Below are 19,819 nucleotides of genomic sequence, written 5' to 3' on the forward strand. Positions count from 1 at the left end.
CATAAGAGATCATCTCATTCCCACTATCCATTAGCACTTCTGGGTACAAACTTAGTAAAGATGATGACTGAAAGAAAAGCCAGTGTCTAACAGTGGTCATTAACTGCAAGAAAAAGCGATCATACAGAACAATCCTTAAAGCCAAGTAAAGACCTCTCCTTTTTTGAATTAACATACTTATGATAATAAACCCAATCATCAGTTTCATATGCAAACATTACCCAAGAGATTACTGAATGTTCACATGGGAAAATTAGGCCAGAAATACTTAGCTTTTGCTATGTGCTAACGTTAAGAAAATGCTGCACATATAACAACTGGCAGTAACATCCTTTTCCCTCAAACGAGGGAAGATTGCAGTCCACAATACAGGTCAACTTGTTATATCATTCCCACTTTGTGTGGGGAACTCTTAGGTCAGTATGCCCCTGTGCTCCAGGAATGAGAATCCCACTTCTGACAGCATGAGCTCCCAGAGAAGGGGATCTCCTACACCATCCAACACTGTTTTTAAACAGACCGCGAGTTCCAGCTACACCACTGGCAGGATTGTGCTCCCTCCCTGTAGTGGAATGCCCTCTTTTCCCAAGGCAGTATTTACAGCTCTTCTAACCCTCCAAGCAAAAGACAACTGCTAGCTATGGTAGCATTTAGCCAAGCCTGTGATAAATTAACAACAGCTTGGGGAAAACATCATCTATTCATGTCCAGGCAGCATATGTGGTGCTTTGCTTTAGAGCAACAGATGCCAACCATCAGCTTATAAACTAATTACCTGCTTACATCTGAGCATACCTGTCTACAATACTCTTCCACATGTTCACAGTAGGCTGCCTTACTCTCCCTAATCTACTAGAAGTTTATTGCTCCTATGTTTCAACCTGCTATTTTTCTTTAAACCCAAAGACTGCCTTTCTTTCCAGCCATCTCAAAACAGACTGCAGCATCTCGAAGTATGCTACAATTCATGTAAAGACAGACACAGCGAGGTTTGTCTTGGCCTAATCTTCTCTACGTAATTAATGAATCCAAGACAGGATTATGTAGTTCGCACAGTACATACTTATCAAACTGACTTTTGCAAGTAATGGTTGGTGATTCAGCAATAATAGGCAGTTTTCCTCATTTAAAATAGCGATCCCTGAGGGAACTATATGGCCAAGTTTCAAAATATACACCAAACACTGCCAGCCTATAAAGCAGCACAGAATCTTTGCTTTGTGTAAGACTTCACAAGCATCAGATTTTAGAGGAAGTGAGACAAGAAAGAAAAAGCTTCCAAAAGATATTATCTGAAGTAAAATGTTTGTCGTCACAGATGAGGTATGTCAAGGGGGCGTGTGGGGATATGAGAAGATAAAAGGAGGAAGAATACCTCAGCAGAGGGGAAGGAGATGTGGCCTGCAACAAAAGGAAACAAAATGATCATCTAGTGACAACAGGCAGCCTCATTCCTACTCTGCCAGGTTAAAACTAAGTAAAAATCCTCAAACTGTTACCCATCACGTAGAGGCTTCATGATGATCAAGGGAATCACTACAGCAAAGGACTAAACTAATTCTTTGCTGGAGAGATGGAGATCGAGACCTAACTTCAGATCATAACCACCAAAACTTCTAGAGTTCGTCATGTGATGCAGAACAAAACAAGGATAACCTTTGTTTTCATCTTGTTTCTGTAGGTATTTGACTAGAAGTTTATGAGATATATAATAAAAATCATGGGTAAACTATGTTGCTCAAGTGCTTGCTTCACAAGAGAGACAAACAACAAAGGCTACCCACTTAATCACGTTAATTTGCTATCAAAATACTTTCGCTGGTTAAGGAGGCAGGTCACTGAGCAGTTCTGACTTTATAGTCCTTTTCCTCTCTCTACAGAACGAACACATTGTCGTAAACACAGTAATGAATTTGAACCATGCGTTACACCATAGTAACTAGAGAAGAACTAGTATTTTCTATCACTATCAAATAGAAACAACTTTTAAGAGGTCCTCTGTGAACACTGCTAGCAAATATGTCGCATAAGATGTTAGTAAAGACTTTACTGTAGATTGGGTATTTTCCCCTTATGAACTTTCATTAACGTTCTGCTAATGTTTGTTTCCACACACTGTTAAAAATGCTGGTTTACTTTGCAGCCTGAACAGACATCTTTCTCCTACTCCCAACTCTAGGAATTACGTACACATTACAGAAAGCAGCTATCAGGTGTAGTCACAGGCCTCATTCTAAACAGAACCAAGAAAAGCCACAGGCCTGAGTACTTACAATTTAAAAGAAAAATTGAATGAGTCAGAGTACCATGAGACAGAAATACACATCAGGTCCTCCCCGATCATGTTACTTCAGGAGCCTAACTGAAGTCAAGTCACCCTCCATGCTCTTTCAGGGGTTGAACACCTGGATTTGGTAAATTCGTTTTATAAGTAACTGCTCAGTAGCCTCTTGTATCTGAATAATCTGATCTCTACGCTATACAAAGAGACTTTAACTATTAGCAAAGAAATTTAGTTTTCCGTCAAATAAAAAAGGGACCGGTACATTTTATTACAGAAAAATAGTTAAAAGTGTGTGCAATGCCAGCTGACACCACCTGACCCTGATATAAAAAAAAGCATAATTTAATACATTTTTCAGTACTCTAAAAAAAATTAACGTCGTAAATGAAATACCTAATTCCTGTGATACAGGCTTTGCTTTAAGAATTGCTTGTAACACTGGATCTTCCCATGGTCCACCATCTCGGATGATGCGAGTCACTAGTTCCAGGTTCATATTTCTGTATCTATTTAGAAGATTTTGACATTCCTATATGTAAAAAGAAAAACAATTAAAAGAAGAAAAAAAAGTTGTCTAAAACCAAAGTTAGGCCACCTAAAAGATAAGAAACAAGAAAACTCACGCATGTTTGAATACTTCCTCAGTCAACAATGTAAGCTACGAAGTCTTTTATTGAGCAGGCCTACACAAAGCCCTAAAGCAACAACTTATATTCTCTAAAAACAATAATACAGAACTGTGGAATCCAGAATGCTCCTGTCTTCTATAGGTACACAGCAAGAGCCTGTCATTTGCATAACAACGCAAAACCACCTTTCCTTGAATTAGAGATATTACTGGCATACACTGTGGGAGAAGTCTTCACCTCATGCTAGCCTGCACAGATTTAGACATGCTGACGCTGGATTTGCGATCCAGTGATGGTGTCTGAATTCTGCGAGGGGAAAACTGAATAAAGCCATGTGAGTCACCAGCCCTCAAGCAACCATTTTTCTCCAAATCTCTACATAACAGAAATTATGCTTGCCTAAAGTAATCCAGAATGTTTTAGCCACCCATGATTTTCACATATACCAAGTTCCACCCCCTCCTTGTTATTTGCTGGTAAAAGTGTCAACATCAATGTTAATCAACAGTAGAATTCTCATCACAAGAAACATGTATCTAATTTTGAAATAAAAAGATGCAGCTGAAGAATGGCTTCCATGCACACAGAATTAACTTCTTCACATATGCTTTTTTGATGTAAATTCTTTTAGTTTCAGCTCATTTTTTTTCCTTTATATTCAGACAAATGTGTTTGAGGGTAAAAAATGGTTAAGTAACTGAAACAATGGTTTTCACTACCAGTTTGATTACACAATTGATTCAGAAATTCTGTATCTAGAATATTACATAAAGATATATTTTAATACATTCACTGTTTAAAAGTCGAGGCAATTGGGAATTGCAATAGAAAAGCACAGAGAAGAAAGTATTATACATCACACTTTTTCCTAAATCCTTTCTTGTTCATAGACTGTTTTTGAAAAGCACTTATTGCAGGACTGCCAAAATGTCCCATTACTCTTACGCAAGAGACCCTACCCCTTCCCGAGGCTGCTAAGCCACTCCTTGACCCCATTCTTCCACCAATTCTAATCAAGCATGTACTTGCTGCTGGTTTGATAATTAAGGTAAGTAGTGCTGACACATTAATTTGTAGCTGCAGTAACAAACAGGTATCAACACAAAAATAACAAAGGGATAGCTATTTTTCAAACTGCAGTTCCATGATCAGTATTAGCAGAAGAAACAACCCTGTTTTTCATCCTTTTTTTCCCTATAACAAAGTTTCCTCTCATGGTCGCACAAGTGCTTGTGTTCCCTTGCAGCGAACTCAACTCTCAAAATCAGTTCAGGTCAAATAGTCTTATCTGACAAAAAAAGGTAAGTTTTTAAATCCAGGATCATTTATCTTATGCAGTTGTATATAGTCATACAAAACCTTGTCCCAGTCTAGCCAAGAGTACGACAGTTTTAAACACTGCAAGTTTATGCTGACCTGAAGAGTTCATTAAGATCAATTTCAAATTTACTGTTTAAAAACACAGCAGGAAACTTGAGGTTTCATGTCATGAACTGGTATGCAACACTGGATTAGATTAAGTTCTAATTAGATGTAAACAAGCAAAGCTTCCCTCTTCTATATGGGAAACACACAAAATATGTCTTTAACAAGACTGGTATTACAAACAAAGAGAAGTACATTTTACTCAGTCCACGTAGATTCAAATAGCAATACTGATGACAAATGTAAGAATAAATGGCTTTCGCTTCAAATATCCCTTTTTTCCTTTGGGTATATAAACGTAAGCAAAGCAGCTACCTTCTTTCAGTATAATGGCATGTTTCCTCCAGGTTATATATCCACAAAAACTGTCTTTACATGTACTGAAATAATATTAAAGGTTTATATGAAAGTAGGCAACACTACCTGGATTGAACCTAAAATATCTTTCAAAGGATCTTCATAGAACTCATCCTTTCCAAAGAACAGCAGCAATTCAAAAAAACTCCTAAAAAACAGAAGTAGTGACAAGTCAACCAAACTAAAAATGTTAATTCAAAGAATGAAACTACTGTAAGTCTGTTAGTTTTCACAGCACTAAAAACAAAATTAGGACTTTCATAAGTTCTAGATCTGTGCCCATGCCAGAGTCGCTCTAAAAAGCCTGGCTAATGCCCACACTCTCTAAATGCAACTCATATTTCAAAAACTTTATGTTGGTCTGCTATTTTGTGCTGGATTTTGGCAGTCAGACTTCCACACGCACCACCCAAACACATTTTTCATCAGGCATCAAGTCACAAATGCAATACAGCTATAGATAAGCTAACAAGACCAATTCAGTAATAAAACAGATCATACTTAAGCACAACTTAAAACCCCTTCTGCTGCACCTTCTTCCTAAGTTCAGGACATTTAGACTGCCAGTACCTGCCTGATCTTCTCCCTCAACAACTCTCAGGTCCTCCATACTGCTGCTCCCCATTTACCGTTACAGAAGTGAACCTTCCTCAAAAGCCAAAGCATTTGTCAGATATGCAGCAGTTTTGAGGAAGAAAGAGGACAACTGTAAAATTACTATAGTATGGACAGTGGATAAGGAGTTACATTCAAGGAATAGTAACTTCATGTGAATACAGATTCCCAGCAATTCATATTTTGAAGTGTGATAAGCACTTTCTACTAACACATTTTATTCCATTTCATCCTGTCTTGCCATAACACCCACTGGAGTCTCTCTATGAAGATGCAGGTTTAAAAGTGCTATTAATTTCATATTTCCAAATAAAAGCCTTTTGCTATTAATTTCATATTTCAAAAAAAAAAAGCCTTTGAAGATTATTTTCAAAGGGAGACCTTTTGTGCAAATATGCAAATGGAACTACATTCATCTTCTGTGTGGCATTCAAACAAATTGATAAAACTTCAGTTTTACCACCACCAAGTTTTTAAGCAAATCAGGTCTATGTGCAGCAACACGAACTCACACGTGTTACCTCAAAAGAGGTGGCAGATACAGAAGGCAGGACTGATCCTTTCAACAGCAGCCTAGATTCAAACTGACTTGTGGCCTCCATGTTTTCCATCATCTTAAAATACTTGTCTAGCATTTTATTTATTTTTAATACAGTGACTGAGACAAACAATCCTGATAGCACAATCAGAGAGGCTGGTAAAAAGTAGCTTTCCAGAGCTCAAGTCAATTCAGGTCTTCACTTACAGAAGCATACTTCCACACAATACTTGCAACTCAGGCAATTCAATCACAAACTAAATATTTGGATCTCATGGATCTGCAGACAGCTCCAGTGCACCTGCTATTGCTCTGCCTTAAGATTCTGAGGAATTTAATTTCTGTTTGGAAAAGGTAACTACCAAGTACTGCACTAACATAATCCGCAACTGCTGGTTGAGAAAGTCATGAGCAGCAGGCAATAACCGAGCGACTCTCAGAGGGAAAGACAGCACTGAAAGAAAAACTGTGCATCTAGGGTGTTTTAGAAACAGGACTGAATAGCAAAGGCTTTGGTCTCATAACAGGAGAAAATATGAATAATTTTTTTTAAGATTATTCTAGACATTTTTTCCAAATGAACAAGGAGAACAAGGAGGCAGAAAGGGAGAAGGTGGAAGATGAGTCCTGAAAGAGGTTCCAGCACTCTTCCAACCTACAGGTTTTTGAGTCAAGATCTCGCTGATGGCAATTTCTTTCCCAACTACAGCATTTAGTCTTTTGTTGCCAACAGCTCTTAAAACAAAAGGCAGATTTACGTGAACAGCTGGACAAAGAACTCTTTTGCAGAACAATTAAATTCGTTGCAGTTATCTCCAAATTTAAAGTCAAACTTCAATATTTGAAGTTAACACCCAAAGTATTCCTACGAAACAAGATGTTTCCTTTTTAATAAAGCTAATTCAAAATAAGTTAAAGAGCAGGCTTAAGGCAATTTTTACTACTAGTAACATTTTCAGAAATACAGTGCATTAAAAGATCTTAATATTCACATAAACAAAATGAAGTTTTGTATGGGAATAATGCAAAAAGTATGAAAAAAGTAGGTTTCCTTTAGATTATGCTGCAGTAATTTTTTTTCCTAACCAGTGATAAGCTATGCCAAAAACAGACCTAGAAAATTTAAGATACACATTCATTATGTTCAGTGACAGAATTTTTCTCCAGATTAGGTCCTTGAATTTCAACTTAAATAGGGAATGAAAAAACAACCAGTACCCAAATAAGTACTTTGCTCTGAAAAACATTATCTCATTTCATGTTGATAAACAAAATTTTGCAGCATACTTGACTCTCAGGAAAGGTCAGGCATGAGTCATGTCATGATCTGGAAAGCAGCCAAACCGGAACTTAAATAGCAAGACAAAACTAGTTATAGCAAATGATGCATGCATCCGTTTTTATTTGCTTTGACCGACGTAAAGACAATGGGATCTTGAAAAAAAAAATCTGGAAATTAATAGTGAACAAGTGTAAACTACAGTTGTCTTCCCTATGAATGCACCTGCCGCACACTCTTATCAGACTAAAATATTTTGATAGCTTCCTTTGTATTTCCTCATCACCAGCCTCCATTCAGTTAAAATTATTATAGTCAATTCCAGCTTGGCCCTGTTACCTTAAACCAGGCTGCAGCATTGCACATCCACATTAACATCCATTCGTTTAGAACAATGGTGCTTCTAGATTTATCGCATCATGACTTTGATATTAGTGGTATCAGAAGATTGCCCAAGAACACCAGTATGCTGGCACCAGTCTCAAAACCCCCTGATATTAATGGCAATGCAGATGCTGCTCCATTTGTGATGAATAGCAAGGTTAGTAAGTATAGGAAATGCAACAATCATTACTGTTAATAGTTTACTGTCTGGTTACCAAGGAAATCTTACTCAAGTATGACAATACAGTCAGGTAGATTTTTGCTCTCCAAGAACTAAGACTTAATATACACCAAATTTTCAACAGAGATTCGAGCAAGGTTTCCCAGGTAACTGCAACTACTAAGTCCCAGGATCCCTTTACGATATCACGTGCAAAACTACACCAGTCAAGCAGAGCCAGAAGAAAAAAAAAAAAAAAGCTGGCATTCTAGAATGGAAGAAAATCTCAGTAAATAAACCCAGCTCCAAAAACCAAGAGAGACAAAGGTGACAGGAACTCAGTGACAAATTCAGCTCTAGATTATCAGGAAGTGATCACCTATATACAACAAATACCTGAATTTCTACCTTTTTTCCTCCCAAGCTTTGACATTTAAAAGTATATAAAAGCACAGTTTGAACTTTATGAGGTTTTTTTTCCTAAGAACTAGTGAAAAAAAACAGAGGTCACCATGGTTTGATGCAACTGCTAGTCATTCTCCGATACCTGAGCATTCTAGTTTTTAAAGTTGTGGTCTTACGATTCCATAAATAGTCCCACATCAAATAGTTTCACACACAAAACAGGAAAACGCCTTAGTGAAGTTTCACCAACAATTAAAAGATAACATATACTCTGTAAGTGTACAGAATAAAGCCTTGACTCCTATGTAATTAGTACTAATAGCTCAAGAACAGTGGAAAGAATAAGCAACCCAGTCCTCCTGACCAAGTAAACCAAGTGAGGAAGACCAGGAGAGCATCCTCTTCTGATGACTAGATGAGGCAGAAGCAAGACATTTCCACACAAAATTCTGAACTGAGGTATCGAGCTGTATTCGAAAGCACTGCTCAACAAGAAAGCAGTTTAACCAGCTGGACAAACAAATCTGATTTACTCAAACCAAACTCGCAATAAAGCTAGCTTTTAGGTTTTTGTCCCCATCTGCTGAGAGAAGATCAAGTACATTACATCTCAGCTAAGTATATCTAACTCACCTCAAGATTTTTTTTTTTGCTTCCATTCAACATTGAGGTTTTGAAACCTGAAAAGTAGGTTTTTAGAGCAAGAAAAAAATGGGACTTTTACTTATCTACTGATCATTACGCTGACACTTTCAGCCTTCATTTGGGAACACCACCAATGCATCAAGAAAATCACGATTATAGCAAGATTTATGACCCAACATTCTGCAGTTCTTTAAGTTGAATATGACTTTTTGTCAGTTAACTGTATAACAAGTCATTCCCATTTTGATGACTCAAACAAAGATCCATTTTAAAATTGACTAATTTCTTAAACTTTACAAGAAATTTATCTTAACAAATACTTAGCTTATTACATCACTAGAGGCAGAACAGTAAAAAAATTTGATAAATTATTTACAGTTATGTACTGTCAAAGGTTGGTCTTCAAATACCCCAAAATAAGACTTTCCAAAAAGAAGCCTGTATGGTGATCACTTATTTCTTTAGATTTTGCCAGAAAACCCTTATGACACAACACTGTAATACCCAACTTGAATATTGAACAAGGACATAAAAAGACTACAATAAATTCTAGGTTTTGTACCCTCAGTTAGCAATTCTTGGTTCCACGTAGCTACGTCACCTGGTAAAACCAGGCTTAAAAGCTCTGTGGATCTCTGAGACCCTATTGCTATTATAAAAGTAACACAGACAAGTCTGTATGTTAAAGGAAATAATAAAAAAATTAAGATGTACTTACAAAGCTAGGCTACTCAATACATATTGTACGTGCTCACATTCAGCTGGGAATGATACACAGGCAGACGTGAAACAACAGAGCGCTGTCTGAAGCACCTGAAGCTGAGGCAAAGGAACCTGCCATCTTCCAGCATAGTCTTCAACAACCTAACAACAGAAACATTGAAATATATATTACAATGGAAAACATTCTTTTCAGTCAGAAATAATAAGTAGTTAATACTGTACCTGCTTTATCTCCCCTCCTCCCTCAGAAGCAGGGTTTGTCACCAAAACACCTGACCATTTTGTGTTATCAAACCAAAAAAATAAATAGAAACTTTATGGCCTACACCATAGAAGAGATACCACAAAGGACCTTCAACTATTCTTTTCAGAGGGCAAGGCAGGAAATACTTTCTTCTTACATAGTATCACAGTAGATATTACACTCTGCATTTAAACACAATTTTTTATTTTGCAAGAGGATACAAATTAGAGAGTCTATAACAATATCCAGACATTCCATTCTAAAACTTTCAAAGAGGGAAACAACTAGCCAGTGCTATTCTAGCCTTTATGTCAGCAGAGAAAGGCAAAAACATACCAGTCACCCTTTCTTATCTGATCAAATAAGTAAATTTGGCCTTTTTTATCCATATGATGGAACTAAGGCTAGTTATGCCCTGATCTACAGTTACAGAACTGCATCACTATTTATAGAGAAACATGAAGGTGAAATATAGGTGTTTTAATGGAGAAAATGGAGAAAAATCCTTGCCTGGTCATCTCGTCCATCTTGTTTCTGTTAATTAACGCAAATTTCTGGCACTGCCTATGCTCACATTGGAAGGCTCAATAACCCAGCCCCATCTGATTTTTCTACACGAGCATCCCTACACTGAAGTCCTCTGAAAAGCCCAGTCCATTTAGAGCACTCCATGTATAAAACCCCCAGCACCGAGCTCAGCCTGAAGCACAGCAATAAAACAAGTGACTGTAAAGGCACCCACCAGTTCTGTGACAGACTAGTCATTATGCTGCAGGCCCCCAGCAAGCAGAAGGCCAAGGGCTTTGGGTTGTATCTCCTCCTTTAATCAACAGCTAAGCTGAGTCCATAGGCAGTATTCTAAGCAGAGACTGAAAAATGTATTTGCTCCATGCTCTGGCACATAGCTTATCTCATTACACTACAGTCAGGCTCCCTTTGCTCACTTACTCTTGCCTTATTTTTTTCATCTAACAGCACAGCTTCAATATAAGCCGAAGAGCGGACTAGCTGCACTTCAGGGCCTAGGGCACTCTTCCCCAGCTGAGCACACCTAACTGAGATCACCTACATCCTGAGAAAGTGAGAAGCAGGTGGGGAAACACAATGCCATCAGCCATGTTGTAAAGAGAAAGGTAAACCACTCCATAGCATACGGAAGAGACAACTGGCTTCAAGAAAGCTATGAAGTGCCAATCCTACACCTGGCTACCTATCTCAAGAGCTGGGCTGGCCCACAAAGCATAGACTAAACCAAAAATCAGATATATCCCTCTTCAGGATTTCTTTCTGACTTAAAAGTCTGTGAATCCCACTTAGATTTGTCTAATTCCCCATGAACTAAATAAAGGGCTTATAAGTCAGGTTAAGTGGCCTACATTTTTAGTTCCAAAGCTGCATGCCTACTTTGTTTAAGGCTCTGCAACATGAACAGCCCAGCGTCCCATTTCTGGCAGTTTGGTTATAGCTGCTCCAGAGCAAAGCAGTTACTGATAATGGGACCAGTAATTTTTTCTCCTCACCAACAACAGCTGAGACTGATTTATAAGTAGATTTTGACTTTCCACCAAATTTATTTTAATAATTCCTGTTTGAAAAATCTATTAGCTTAATGCAGCAAATATCTAGGTCATCTGGAAGAGAATTAGCAGACTTGTAGATAAATACTCTCTTACAAGGAAGAATAAACACTTTACAAAATAGTACTGCCTCACACAACTATCATGAGTTCTCTGAAATACTTTTAACAGGGTCCCTTGTATAGGAAAATACAAAAGCGTTAGGAGAAACAGAGCAGACTGAGAGAACGAACGTCCTTTAGTGGTTTTAGCCTCCAAACGGTCAAACAAAGGTAGAAATAAAACATCAGTTCCCACCATGGTGTTTCACAACACTTTGACCTGAGAGGCACAGTATAGATACATTCATAAATGATTTCAAGCAATGAGACAACATTTTGTGATGATACTGGGTTTTTTTCTTGGCAGCATAAAGTGCTAACTGTAAAGAACTATAGAAAGGATTTATGACAGCGAGCAATGAAATTCAGCATACACAAGCATGCAGTGGTACCTGGGGAACAAAACAATCCTAACATGTAATATGATGGCCTTCAAACTGACAATTACCACCCAAGAGCAAGACTCTTATTATGGCAGATGTTTTAATGAAAAATCACCTCAATGCTCATCACAATGGCCAAGAAAGCAAATTAAATATTAGGAGAGTAATAACATCAAACAAAGCAGAGTGTTAACTGCTCAAAACCATAGCACATCCCCACATCTATAAAATTGCATGCTGGTTTGCTACCTACCCATTCCCATCTCAAAAGAGAATACAGAAGGCCTTAAAAAAGCTTCGAAGGAAGGCAAGAAAAGCTAAGTAGTGAAATAAATGTCACATAAGGATCAATGCAGCTAACTAGGACACTTTAGGTTGTAAAGAAATGACGACTGCAGGGGGGGACACACCAAACAAGGTTAGCAAGCAGGATCAAAATAAATTACAGGAGGTAGGTCTTCACACAGTGTGCAATTAAGCTGTGGAGCTCCTTACTAAAGAGACACTGTGGATGCTGAATGGCTACGTGAGTTGAAAGAGGCTGCATGAGCTGAAAAAGATAGCTACCAAAAGTTACTAACTACAGTAAATTAGGTGAACTGAAAATAGTTAGAGAGGGGAAAGTTACTGTATGTGCTCATCTCACTCTTTCGTTAGGCATATATGAACTTTTGATAAGATTCTGGTCCTTATGTCAGTGTATTGCTTCTGCCAATATTTGGCATCCAAAAGCAATACAACAAAGGCTCACAGTGACAATAATAGTTAGACATTGTATTCTCTGAAAGGTGCAGTCCTACTGCCCCCACTTTATGAAGGCCTATACAGTCCTGCTAATTGCCCTTGCTGCACCTACAGCGCTCATCTGAACCCAAAGCAAACAAGTTCAGGAACGAACAGGCAGAGAACAGCCTCTTCTCCCCAAAAAAGCCACCAGTCACTGTCTGCATCAGCTCTCTGAACTGGCCAGAAGAACAGAAAGGAAGACACTGCAACAGCGACATTGCTTTAGTTAGGTCATTAGTCTGCAACCCAAATGCATCCACAAAAGATTCACAGCAACAGATTCACCCCCAACCCCAAACTGGTCAGGAAGAATATGAATAGCATACTTCTTTTCTGAGTATGGATACCTGAAACCATCCATTTGTCAGTCCCGGGGGGGGAGTCTAGAATTGGTCAATTCTCTGCAGCAATCACCAGTAAGAGATTGGGGCGGGGGGGCGAGAAAGCTAAACTAAGTACAAAATAAATCCCAAACCATACTCCACACACATGCTATACAGAAGGGGAAGGGGGGAATAATATGTTTGTTTTACAATTCTACGTATGTTTCACTGTCTGCTTTCAAGTGATCTCATGGAATAGCTTTTTCTATAATAGAAACTAACATCTTTTTTTGTTCAAAATACTCAACATGCCATGCTTTGAAACAGGACTGTAATCCAGAACATAGGGAAAGGTTTATACCAAAAAGAACCTGCAAAACAAACAAATAAAACCCCAAAAAACTTTACAACTTCTGACATTTTTCAAGGAAAACGGAAGTCGAAGGGACATGCATATGTTCACCGTCATGTTGTGAAGTTGTGTCATCAGAGCACTTCAGAAAAATCAGATAGATCATGCTGCTTGAGTCCTAAATGCTTTACTCGAAGTTTATCAGCACATTGCTGTGTTTTAACCCCAGCCTGCAACTAAGCGCCACCCAGCCACTCGCTCACCCTCCCTCTGCCCAGTGGGATGAGGGAGAGAATCGGAAGGGCAAAAGTGAGAAAACTCCTGGGTTGAGATAAAGACAGTTTAATAGGACAGCAGAGGAAGAGAAAATAATAATAACGATACAAGAATATACAAAACAAGTGATGCACAGTGCAGTTGCTCACCACCTGCCAACCGATGCCCAGCCCATCCCCAAGCAGCGATCGCTGGCCCCCAGCCAATTCTCCCCAGTTTATATACTGGGCATGACGCCATACAGTATGGCATGGCCCTGTGGCCAGTCTGGGCCAGCTGTCCTGGCTGTGCCCCCTCCCAGCTTCTTGTGCCCCCGGCAGAGCAAGGGAAGCTGAAAAGTCCTTGATGAGTGGAAGCACTGCTCAGCAACAACGGAAACATCAGTGTGTTATCAACATTATTCTCATCCTGAATCCAAAACACAGCACTAGACCAGCTCCTAGGAAGAATATTAACTCTATCCCAGCCAAAACCAGGACAGTATGCACCCCTTATTCCATACCTTCTTTGTCATGTCCAGGTCCTACTCTTTCCAATACATTCCAATTAATCACCACCACTTTTTTTTTTTAACAAGCACACTAATTTCAATACAACGCAATCAGCCAAACAAGAAGCACATGACATTGTCAAAATGGCCTGTTCCTTGTCCAATAGCACAGAGAACCAGAAGGGAGGTGACGTTTTTACGTGACTTTCCGCAACAATTCCCTTCAAGAATTCTGTTAGGTTGCAATTTTTGTGTATTTAAAGACTCTCCATGCATCATTGCCCAGTCTGTCTTTACCTTTTAAATTACTACTATCCATGATGAGACTGTGGGGCCTTTTGTCTTCCCTTTCTCATTCAGTGCAGATACAGATACTGAAAGGGAGGCTGAAGCGTCTTTCTGACACCCTCCACCAATTCAACTCCACCCTTCTCCCATACCAATACACTACTTCCCCTTCTTTAATATGTTTGAGTAACTCAGAGGAAAATCCACAATTCAGATGTGTCCTATCAAGTGCAAAATCAAGACCAGACTTATCAGTCTCCTGTAAGAAGTTTTAAGCACACAGCTAAAGCAGCCAAACCCAAAAATAACAAGGTAGTCATTAAAGACCTGAACCAATGCAAAAAATATTTTTTCCTGGAATATTATGTTTTAACTGATTAAATGCACATACATTTTAAGTGATCAAACATTCATATAAAGTGATTTGACTATATTCCAAATACTTAAGAGAAACAACATTACAAATAACTAGATTTGCAAATATGTAGGACACACGAAAAACGTTTTATGCAGTGCAAGGCCTGAAGTTGCTACAGCTTTTCCTGTCCCCCCAACCCCGCCATGAGAAAAGAACTAAAAAGAAACAAATCCTGCCAATTTAAAAGTTTTGTCATGACTAGGATTTTAATTGAAGTTACTCCCATCAATTTTTGTGAGATTTAACCAATTTTAAAGTTTTGTCACGACTAGGATTTTAAACAAAGTTACTCCCATCAATTTTTGTGAGATTTAACAGTAAAGGAAGTCACCACAGGATTAAAATCACAACAGTTCTGTGAGTACTTTTGTTCATAGTTTTCAGAAAAAGAAAGCTAGTAGGCAAATACAGTGGTTGTCATTTATTATAAGCAAATAAAGCGGTTGTCACAGAATAGAATGAACCAAAAAGGATGTAAAATGCCAAGCAAAAAAGAGGCAAGTTTAAAAAAAATTAGTTTCCTGAAAATTAAAAACCATAATTAAAAGCAACACCTACCATGGGTGCCTGTTCAGCAAAAGTACCAGAGCAGCTTGGATACCAAAGTTCAGTTCTAGAAAAGAACTTGAGTAATACTAAATTTACTCTACCTGGAAACACCAGAAGAAATAATCACACCTTTTTTACTTCTTTTTAACCTATTTAGTGGATGACGAGCATTTTGTTCTGTTTCTGCATACAAACAAGCTAACTGTGCCCTTACAAGAAAGAATCCCATTATCCAAACAGAGAGTAGAAAAAGTTTTAAGATTTTAAGATAACATAAAACATTACTTAACAGATACAAGTTTAACATGGGTTTACATGGTGTAACTAAAAAACCCATGATGTAAGCAATGGCTTTACTGCAATTCACATGTGAATATTACATAAGGAGTAACCAAACATAATCACACTTCTGGCAAAAGAAAAAACATCACCCAGCAACAGCATGACACATCCTATGAGACAAGTTTCTGCCAAAGCTCTACCCTTAAAGCTAAATGCTTCCCCCCACCCTTAATCACTGAAATCTCATCCATCTCCTCAGCCTGCTTGAGGCAAGAACAATATCTTAGACTGGGTTCCATATACCCATTACATTTAGCTACCCAAAGAGCCAGTTTCCATACATATTTGCAGTCTGCCACTTGCACAACAGTGAAAACTATATATTAATCCCAGAAAAGCTGTTTTGGCTACTTGTAGCACTGTAGTAAACGTGCCTGTGTAAGATTTTATGACTGAAAGTTATTTATATTAAAAAGAAGTAATATTCCTCCTCACCTTTTGATTAGCCCCTCCCTAGAGTGAAAATTAACTAATTTAAGGAATTGTTTTGATTATATATGGAAGAGAGTACTGACAATCTTGTGAACACACACATGAATGCATATTTCCAGATCCCCAGTGATTTTAGTAAAAGACAACTTAAGATGCATTTCAAGTGAAAAGTACAATTATTTCTTTCCCTCATCTGAACAACTGCTACCCAAAAGGACTTAACTTTTTAATTTTTGCATTACCTACCACAATAGGTGTGCCTTTTCTAACTTGAAAAAGCCTGCATAGCAAGGCTATCAGACAGACTATGCTACAGAAGCATCATTCAATGGAGATCCTTCTTTCTAGGTATAAAAACCTGCAACTCTTTATAAGTTATAATCTTGATATGTTTTTCCAAGCAAAACTCAAAAGCTTACCTTCATACAAAAGCTAAACTTTGAGACAAGGCGTTAAAAACTGGAGAAGTAGCAATAGCAAGAAGTTTAAGAGTGTGAAACAGAAACGATCCAAAGAAGTGGAAGGAGAAAAACGTTACAAAGATCAAGAAAAGTATACAAAGTATTTGTACATTTGTGCAATGTTTCCTTTTTTACAATACTAACGCCTTAATTCCACTTTTAAAAGAGGGAGATAATTTCTCAGGGTGCAGCCAAGGACAGCAGGCACCAAAGCTGAGGAGAAGCGGTAGGAAGAAGGAAGTGAGTATGTGAATAAGAAAAGACTTTATAATGTTAATGACAAGACAAGGGCACTGAAGACTGACTCCTTCAGCCTACCCATCCGCAAATAAAGAGGTTGCAAATCAAATACTAGTGTGAATTCTCCCAAGAAGCTGACTGAAAACAGCCAAATGCACTGCATATACCACAACTTCGTCTTGCATGGTAGTGGCTTATCAGGTTTCCCATCAAGGGTCAAAGGAAGGAGTGCCACCACCTGACCCAGGAGACCCTTCTTGGCAGACGGGCAATCCTCAACAGAACTGACCGCTCACGCCTGGCCGTCAGCTCGGGAGTAAACCCGACCTGGGGCTGGCCACAGCTGCTTTGGAAGGATTTCCTTCCAAACCCCAGCTTCACTTGGATCTCCAGCAGCTCAATACCAAACTGCTAACTAGCAAATCAAATACGCTTGTTTTCACCAGCCAAGCACCGAGAAAACACCCAGTAAATAGACAACATGATGACAGGTTAATTTTTAAATTTAAACCATTTCAAGTAGTTATGGTATTCTGTGATACACAGGTAAATTTAGTTACTGCAGTGTACAGTTTGCCCTTTACAAGCTTTCACATAACTAGCAATGTCACACATTTAAAAACAACCTGAAAAGCAGTCCGTCAATAAGTCAAATGTGACTTTCAACAGTGCTCCCAAAATTTGAGCACATTAACAAGTATAAAGCATATATTTATACATTAACAAGTATAAAGCATATTTATTCAGGAAGCTAAAAAAAAAACCCTAGAACACCACAAATCATTACAAGAGAAAATAGGTGGTTAAAAATTACAAATTATACCTTCTCAGAGAAATAAGCTTCAAAGAAATTGAAGAGATCGCTTTCCAATACTAGTACTCATGTGAGCAAGATTTCTGTAGCTAAACTTCAAAACAACATATGGAGATCAAATATGGATCCCAAAAGTCCAAAAAGTAGTAAAATAAAAGTCTGGCATAACCTAAAAGGTTATGGTTTTGGGTTTTGTTTTGTTTTTTTTTTTTTTTTCTTTAAAATATGAAAGCACCTTAACAACTATTGACTTGAAGTTCAAAGAAAGAGTCAAAAGCAAGTACTTCCAAATTTAAACACATCACAAAAAGTGTGAAAATGTATTAATCCCAAAATCATAAGAACAAACTTTCAAAGACGTGTATTTTCCTACCTTCATCCTCACAAAGCAAGACAGACAACAGTTGAGTCATACACCCCTGAATTTTTTTTGTCTACTAAAATAAATCAGGAAACACTATCTTCTCTAGTGCGTTACTAAATTTTACTTCTTAGCTTTCGAGTTTATAAACCCGAGAATTATTTTTCTAGCAGTGACTCAAGATACCACCAATTAATGTGAGCAAACTAGGTAATCTTTATTTCAGGAAGCCAGATCATACTGGAAGGCCGTAAGCTGATGCCACAGTACGAGCAGATCGAGTACTGCTTACCCTTCACAGTATTACCTTGTTACTTCAGATCAGACTCACCTTGTGTTTATTTCAGTCAGTCCCAAACAACATAAAATACATCTAGTACAGTTATGCAGCCATGTGGACAACTACAGAAACGCTAGGAGTAACTCGTAATATTTTGACAGTACTTAATATTATGAGAAAAGATTCTGAAGAGAAAATTTCAAGCTAGTTGATAAAACTATACCCACTTTAAGTGGAACAAAGTAAGCTATATCCATTTTCCAGCTTGCTGTTCAGGTCTGTTTTAAAATCAAGTAAATTTGGAAATTCATCCTTCTAATTATAAAAGTACTCCCTCCACCCTCGTACCAAAAACCAACCATCTACGCTATTTTCTCTGCCCTTCATCATTTGTATTTCACTCACACAGGAACCTCTCAATGGCTCTAGTCCCTGAGAAATCTCACGAAAGAATTTCACATGCTGCATATAACATAACATGTTGAAACTCATTGAACCTCTTCCAAATGTTTAGAGTGAGGGGGTTTCTGCTAGGTACCACCTTTCAAATTTCTTTAAACCTACAAAGTAGTTATAGACACCTTGTTCTTTTGCTAGTCAAAGTTGGGAACAGTAGACTTGCTTTTCCCAACATGTAAGTGGTTTCAATACACGGCGAACTTCACAAACAGGAAGAAATGCCAGATCAGCAATTTTTAGAAAGTAACACAGGAACAGCTGGTGAGGTGCATAAGCTGGGCACTTATCTTCCAACTGTCTCTTTTCATTCCCAACCACAGAAATCTTGATCTTTGTTTTCTCCATGTCATCAATCTCAAATAACAATCTAAGAAAACATTTTATTCCACTTTGCCTTGGAAGATTCAGGCTGTAATGACTCTGTATGACCATGCACACCTACAATACAACAACAGACCCCAGAAACTACACATGGGTTTAGAGACTCCACATTCTGACTTCACCTTGTATCATTTAATTGTGATTACACCATACATTTAAGGAAAACACTCTGATAATCCAGTCATCTTTTGTAACTGTTACTTAATCTACTGTCTGAAAGTGAAGTTCAGCTGCAATACTCCAGGCCTCAAGAGTACTGAACCTGGCTGTTTACAGCAATATTTTACCTTTCTAACATATTTCAAGGAGGAAAGACACGTGCATGCCAATGCTTTTCAAGGTCTCAGCCACCCTCTTACTCTTTAAGATCAAGTCAAGAGATCTTTGCTTCTATCTACAGAAAATGGCTCTACAGACCAAAAAGGCTTTACACCTTGCTTCTTTTTTCCTGTAGCTCTTCCTGAGAGATGTGGATGTGCGCATACTTCTCACAGTAGCATAACTATAAGCAATCTAAACAATATTCTTTTCAGCTGACACCAAGCTTCATCACTATGATCAAAGTACAGCCATATATTTTAATAGTTTGTTATTCTGAATGTAAAAACGTTTATTTCAGGTAGTTCAAACTCGTGGTATTATCGATAAGCAACTATTTCTACAACTGCTGTTCAACTTTCGACGCAAAAACAGGAACAATGGAGGCAAACTAGGACATTCAGAAGCACCAAATAACCATTAAGACAAGCAAAATTGTGTTATCAGTGTGGAGTGGAATGAGGTGGAGAAGCTTCATTTGCACAACAGCCTAATATGAC

At 38.1% G+C, this 19,819-nt stretch overlaps 1 protein-coding gene across 4 annotated transcripts in view; it reads right to left on the reverse strand.

Annotated features, from left to right (window-relative positions):
* ZNF654 (zinc finger protein 654) overlaps positions 1-19,819 on the reverse strand; it is a 34,748-nt gene that overhangs the window by 12,468 nt on the left and 2,461 nt on the right. The window contains exons 2-4 of one of the 4 annotated variants that reach the window (XM_082304733.1): positions 9,440-9,585; positions 4,762-4,843; positions 2,678-2,813 (exon numbers count right to left, since the gene is read on the reverse strand). In XM_082304733.1, coding sequence (XP_082160859.1) covers positions 2,678-2,813; positions 4,762-4,843; positions 9,440-9,585 — 364 coding nt within the window. Of the gene's footprint in view, positions 1-2,677; positions 2,814-4,761; positions 4,844-9,435; positions 9,586-19,819 lie in introns of those variants that run through there. The other 3 variants (XM_082304735.1, XM_082304736.1, XM_082304734.1) reach the window with 3 other exon arrangements.

Source organism: Platalea leucorodia (assembly GCF_965183815.1).
Source record: "Platalea leucorodia genome assembly, chromosome: 2".
In the NCBI taxonomy this organism is placed as follows: domain Eukaryota; kingdom Metazoa; phylum Chordata; class Aves; order Pelecaniformes; family Threskiornithidae; genus Platalea; species Platalea leucorodia.